This window comes from Frankliniella occidentalis, unplaced genomic scaffold (genome assembly GCF_000697945.3).
Source record: "Frankliniella occidentalis isolate FOCC.00 unplaced genomic scaffold, Focc_3.1 Scaffold71, whole genome shotgun sequence".
Taxonomy (NCBI): Eukaryota; Metazoa; Arthropoda; class Insecta; order Thysanoptera; family Thripidae; genus Frankliniella; species Frankliniella occidentalis.
In genome coordinates, this window is record NW_026267201.1 from 265,145 (window position 1) to 271,777 (window position 6,633).

A 6,633-nucleotide genomic window follows, 5' to 3' on the forward strand; every position below is an offset into this window, starting at 1 on the left:
AGAGAGAGAGAGAGAGAGAGAGAGAGAGAGAGAGAGAGAGAGAGAGACTGAGATTAATAGCCTGCTGCACAGGATTCGCGCGTCCTGAAAGCCTTCCCTCCTCCACTTGGGGAGAGAGGGCGGAAGGTCAGAAAAGAGGAACCGCAGCCCCGCTGGCTCTAGCAGCGTGCGGGTTGGCGAATGCTGCGAATGCACCCCACAAGTTACTCTTGGCTTGCGCGCGAGGGGGGTGTGCTGGCAGTTTCCATAGGAGACCATGGGTAAACGATCTATTTGACGGCAGTATAGCGCGTAATGAGGAAATGCGACGTTAACATTTCAAGTACAGTCATCATCAGTTGCACCCTTCATTACTCGTAACTCCCTACTCAGCTCGTTGCGCGCCGCCGACGCTAAACAATGCAATGTAACAAGCCGCTCATCATGACCGAATTATAACTCGTTGTGTTTATTTACGATGATTGTTCCGGTTCCGGCTGCAATAATTTGACTGTGTGTGTGCAGTATATGTTGCGGTCTTCCCCCCAACGCACTGCCCCTGCCTCTGGCCGTTGCTATGGAGAGTGAAACTCTGCGGCTTGGCGCGGTCACTGGCGCGGCTCAGTGGCGCTCGCCCCGCCGCCAAGACCGGCGCTGTTGTGGTCAGCTCATCCTATTGTTAGACCCGGAGGCCGAACCGGCACAGCCTGAGCGGGGCCGGTGTGATGTCACCGGCATGCGATGCAAACGTGCGCGCCAAGTGCGTCGTGCGCGTGCAAAGAGTGTGAAGCTTCCCACGTCGGGGAAGTTTTGGAGACCCCGAAAAAGAGCACACAACAACGCCTGCGGTAGCCAAAGTACAGGGTCAGGGGGAGGGGAAGAGAAAAAAGAAAAAGATGTGCGAATATAATGCACTATGCATATCCCAGCGCCAGTTGTGCCGGGCAGCGCCTAGGCAGTGCGGTTGCCACCAAGTCAGAGGACGGACTTTGTGAGAGTTCCAGATGAGGAGAATTAGCCACGGTACTCGGTCTCCTATGTTTACGTCTTCCTCTCCCTCCCTTCCTCCTCCCCCCCCCTCTCCCTCTCACTCACTCCCTCTTTCGCTCTCTCTCTCTTATTCACAGAAACTTAGTCGTCTGGCCCCGGTATTCATACAAACTCGGTCATCTCTTGAACCGGCTACGTAGTGCAGCTGGGATAAAGAGGTCCGCCTGGCCTGGACGGGTGCGGGTAGGCGAGCCCGCCAGCATTCGGTGCTCCTAACTGTCCTAACTAACGAAGTGCTCCGAGAGGGACGAGTGCATGCAGTGCATGTCGTGCAGCAGGGTCACAGAGCACTGTTATTATTTTCGAAAAATTTAAAACCTCTCTAGAAAAAAAAATAAGAAAAACACGAAATACATCCAGAAAATCTTGAAAAAAATAAAACCGGAAAAAAAAATTCACACATTGAGAAAAATATTCTTGAAACATGTCCCCGCTCAAATACTGTCTTCTGTGAAAATCTAGTCCCTAACCAGTAACCACACTCGTGCTCGTGGGTCTGGTGCTAGTGCGTGTTTACCTGCAGGTTATCCATGTCGGCGAGTGTCGCGCAGAGAGTGCGCCGGGCGCCTGCTGCGGCGCGCGTCTTATACTTGTCACGGTGCGCGACGCCTCCCGGGCGACGCCTTCCCGGCCGCCGTGCTTCCTCGAGGAAAGGGCCCCCCGGCTTCATTATTTGGTCCACGACGCCCCCCACCATGTGTAAGGCTAATTCCATTTCGGGCGGGCGGGTTCCGTATTGTCTCGAGCAACGAATTGCATACCACACAAAGCCTCGAAAAAAAGTAGGAAACATTTTCGTTAACGAAACTAGGGCACAACCAGCGTCCCCCGTTCTGGGATCATCCTACGGGACGGTCGATTAGGACTATCACCGACTTTTAGACGGCAATAATGTGTTTGGTAAGGTTTACGTGTTGTGATTGAAAACACTATGCCAAAAACTCGATTGAAAGCCAGAGGAGACTATTCCTATGTGGCGCTATATTAGGTTGCTCAGTGATTGGGCTTTCGATCGAGTCATGGATGGTCCCAGTAGCGCACGACTTGGGGTGTTTGCCGACCCCTGGCACAGGTTTATTTCAACCTAATCCCGTGATTGTAAAAGGTGCCCCCACAAATGCACACCAGGCCGCCGGCTCCACACAGCAGCTCGGCGGGTTGGCCTACTCTGCGTGTTGCAGGCGCTATCATCATCGGCGTGGCGACAGCCGTTTGTACACTACGAGATGGCTCACACTCAGTGGGTGGGTGAATGACGAGTTTACGCCAAATTTAAATCCCTCCCTAAACAACGTTTATTGTAGGGAAACCTTAGGACCTGCTTTCAACGACTGCAGTATCAATTCGTAATTAGGTCGACCTCCATGTTCGCTGATGGGTGGCAAGTGAGAAATAAACAGGACTAGGCATTATAAAAACAAAAAAGACTTTATTAAAACATAACAAAAAATAACAACAGCTCGGCTATAGTCCAGCCGACTACAATATCACACTTTACAAGGACACACAAACGCACACGGTTTGATTACACACGCTTTCGTTACATAAGCTAGAGGGTTGAGAATGTTCCCCCAACTAGTTTATTGCCGTGGTAAATTTTGAGCTCACGACTTCAATCAAGACAAGACCAGTGAATTTTAGTAAGTACCTTCGCCGCGCTCACCTTCTGGCGCCTATCGGGAAATAAATAGACACTACTATACACAGACGCAGTCACCCGCAGCTAGTCTACGGGTGACCAGCCGCCAACCACACAGAAAAGTCCGAGAGGTAATTTTTAGCACAGTTACACAGAGCACAGTTTCAAGAATATTGCAGCAAGAGCCGCTTTCTATAAAGAAGTAAATCTTTGGTTGTATGATGGGCAGAGTGCTCATGTGACAAGAGAGTAAAACACAAAATTACAATTTCATGAAATCCGACTGCTCCCTATAACGTCGCGTCCGCCTCACTGAGGCAGCGCCACCCTCTTCCTCTTGGGGGAGGCCAGGTGCTGCATCTGCGCCAGGATGTTGTAGTACAGGGAGGCGGCGGCAGGCGCGGGCGACAGCTGCGCGGAGGAGCGGTGGAGCGATCCGGCGCTGGCGGCCTCGCTGCGGGTCGAGGCGGAGGAGGCGGCGTCCTCGTGGTCGTAGTGGTCCTGGCCGGCGGAGTACGCGGAGTACGACGGGCTGCTCGGGTACGACGCGTAGTAGCTGGGCTTGGCGACGGCCACCTGAGCATGCGCGAGAGGAAGGGCGATGAGATGCGGACAAGAGTCGCCAAAACATTTCGCAAACTCCAAAGCGAGAAGACTGACGGCAAGGGCAAGGCCATGACGCACTTGATGGAGGAACGACTAAACTCACCGTGTGGTGGATGGGCTCCTCGTAGCGGTGCTGCTTGTAGGCGACGGGGTGGTACGAGGGCCCGGTGCGCTTGACGACCGCGTTGAAGCCGTTGTGGTGGTCGGCCGTGTAGGTCACGGTGCGCACCGAGCCGTCCGCCTCCACCAGCGAGTACTCGCCCTTGACCACGTCGCCGTCCCGGGTCTCCCACTGGTTCTTGATGTCGCCCGTGTGCGGGTCCTTGACGCCGTAGTTGAACGAGTACTTGGGGTGAGCCTGTGCGGTGAGCCAAAACAGAAAAACGATTTTGAAAATGAGCGTACGCAAAGTACAGATATACCCGGCCGGTGGGGAGCCACTAGGGAGAACCAAATAATAAAAACACACACACATACACACACGGGAGAAAGCCCGCTCCCCTGTGCCCCATAAAGGACGAGCTGGGCCTCGCCTCAGCACCCCGGCCGGGGCCGGGCCGGCGAGCAGCCAGGCAGCGGCAACAGGTGACGGTCCCGAATACCAGAGCGACACTCGACCGGAATCCAAAGACAAACAACTCCATCACACCCGGACGGGCGAGTAGACAGGAGGGGGGGGGTCCTGCTGGGCGGGCTGCTGGCCAACCGATTTGGGCAACGGGCGTTCCGGCACCCCGCCCTGCCCCGTCCCGCCAGTGCGGAGGTCCCTGTGTTATGGCACGCGGCGGGGGGCTGGCGTCCCGGCCGGGAGCTCGGAGCGGCGCGCAGTCGTCGATATGGTGCCGTTTTATGGGCAATAGCGCGGACCGGTGGTGTTGGGGTAGTGGTGGTGGCGGGGTGGTGGTGGAGGTGGCGTGAACCTGGTTGGCTGGGTAAGTACGTGGTGGCGGGTACCTGACACACACTCACTCTTTCCCGCACACACATACTGCGCACAGCCACCTGTCCCGGCGGACGGGCCGACGGCCCCGACCACCGCAACAGGCTACTTTGCTGTGGCGCGCCGAGGCGTGGCGTGGCCGGCGAAAGTGACAACAAATATCCTCCGGCCGGCTGGACCGGCGCAATGGACGAGGGCATAACTGGTCGGCGAGTCCAGCTGGGGGAGAAGTGATAAAACAATAAAAATGATTCCTCTGCGAAACAACACGCCGACCGCCGACCGCCGGACCTCGTTCCGACCGCCGTCGCCGTCTCCCTCTCCTCCCTCTCCCTCTCTGTGCGGCCGGGCGGCAAGGGAGGACACGTCGCACCCAATGAGCAGCGTGACAAAAGAGAGCCCGCGATGAGCTTTCACCCATAAGCGGTCATGACGACGACTCGCTGCTCCAGCGTCATAGATTCGAAGACAGAGAGGAAAGGACGCGGGGTGGGCGGTAAGGGGCAAGAGGAGTCCGGAGAGAAGGGCGACGTGGAGGGAGAAAGAAAAGTTGCCCCCTTTTGCTAACTTTTGCTGTCGCCGCCGGCGCTGGAGATGGTGCCCGTCGGGCAGCTCCGCTTGACCCGGCCGCGCCGGGGGGCGGCGATATCATTGTTGCTACACGCTGCCCATGGCAGGCCCGGCAGGCCCCGCAGGCCCCCACCCCCCATGGCATTGGCCATTTGCTCTAATGAATTCATGCCAGTATCCGGGATCCTATCGGCCGTTGCCGCTCAGCCCCATGGGGCAGCTGGCTGGAGGGCGTAAGAGGAGGAGTTGGAGGGCCACCAGGGCGGTATCTGCCCGGATCAGCGCGGCCCAGCCCAGCCGGGATGAGAGCCGGGAGCCGGGGCGGGGCGGGTGGGTGGCGGGGAGCACCCCTGCTATAGGCTGGGCACTGCACCCTCTGCCCCGCCCCGACGATAGTGGGGCCGTTGCTAGCGATGTGTTGTGTATGTTTATAGGGGTGCCTCAGCAGCAGGGCAGTGTCATGAATGCTCCAACTTGCCTTACTATTTTCGAAGCTATCGCGACATAGAATGACCGCCATAGCCATTTCCCCGTGCCGTCAGCTTCGGGTATTTCGGAAAACTCTCTCTTGCTCTCGCGGGCCACTTTGTCTCACCTTGTCCGTGGCGTGCGCCCGACTGTTGCTGCCGACTGTTGTTGTTGTTCCGCAGGAAGCGACAAGATCCTGCCGCGCGGGCCGCGCCAGCTGGCGGACGGCACGTAGCAGAGAGACGCCGCAGGACGCGCGGCAGGACGCGCAGGACGCGCAGGGCGGCGCGACCAGAGGCTCCTCACGTAACGCCCTAGCTCGCGGTGTGCGGAATACAGGCGGGGCGGGGCGGGGTGGGGCGAGGCATGGCGCCGAGGGTGCGACCAGCAGCGTCCATCGCATTATGCGAACGCCAAGCCACCGCGGATGCCCCGCAGCCGTGCGTCGTCATACGTCAGGCTGTCAGTCTCAGAACTGCGCCGAGCTGCGCGCATCCATCCGAGCGAGCGAGTGAGAGAGAGAGGGGGGGGGCGCAGCACTCAGTGATTGCACATCAGTCGCGTGGAAAGCAGTCGGTCAGCCACGGCCAGGCAGGGCAGAGCGGCGTGGAGTCGCTAGACAGCCGTGGATTTATTCTCATGTCGATTTGCCTGACCGGAAAAAGCCCGGCGCACCATCACGAGCAAGTGAAAGAAGCGAGAGAGGAGAGCCCGGTATTCTGACCACCGCCACTGCCCGCCCGCTGTTTCCCGCGCTGTCTTTTCAAAAGACTTTGCATTGCTTTTTGTTTCGTTTTATCACCACACACTCGGCGGTGGCGGCAACGCGTGAAGGAAGCAGGAAGACGCACTGCTCACGCACTCGCCCCGCAGTGCGAGGTGCGCGTGGGGCAGACCCCGCGGCGGCTGTGCGGCGCGCAGGGCGCATCGCGATCGGGTGACCCCCCGGCCCCCAGCCGGCCCGGCCGTGTCTTCCGCACCGCGGCTGGCCCCGCGGACGGCCATTCCCTTTCTCCACATTCTCACCGCGGGCGGCGGGGCGCGTCCGCCGATAGAATGGGATGAGCAGCTCGTCCCCCTCCGCGACTCCAGGACAAGCTCGGCGGCGAGGAGGAGGAAGAGGATGAGACGGCCAAGGGCCAGAGTAGTGATAGGGGCCGGAAGTACATGGGGGACCCCCGGGGACCCCCTCCACGACGACCAGGCGACACCACCAATCACGTCGTCATAGAGCTGGTGTGACCGGCGCGTATACCGGATCGTGTCTGGGCTGCACGCTGCGCTGGCCGGGCCGCAGCCACACAGTGAAAAAGAAATGAGAAAATCATGGACATATCTTATTGTCTTATTGGTTAATGGCCATACCATCATCATGGATTTC

The 6,633-nt window shown here is 58.4% G+C and overlaps 1 protein-coding gene across 2 annotated transcripts in view; it reads right to left on the reverse strand.

Moving 5' to 3' along the window:
• Nucleotides 1-2,438: 2,438 nt before the first annotated feature.
• LOC113217455 (cuticle protein 19-like) overlaps nucleotides 2,439-6,633 on the reverse strand; it is a 17,082-nt gene continuing 12,887 nt past the window's right edge. The window contains exons 1-3 of one of the 2 annotated variants that reach the window (XM_052268547.1): nucleotides 5,380-5,670; nucleotides 3,378-3,632; nucleotides 2,439-3,244 (exon numbers count right to left, since the gene is read on the reverse strand). In XM_052268547.1, the coding sequence (XP_052124507.1) occupies nucleotides 2,978-3,244; nucleotides 3,378-3,632; nucleotides 5,380-5,655 (798 nt within the window). In that variant the 5' untranslated portion in view covers nucleotides 5,656-5,670 and the 3' untranslated portion in view covers nucleotides 2,439-2,977. Of the gene's footprint in view, nucleotides 3,245-3,377; nucleotides 3,633-5,379; nucleotides 5,671-6,633 lie in introns of those variants that run through there. The other variant, XM_026437358.2, reaches the window with a different exon arrangement.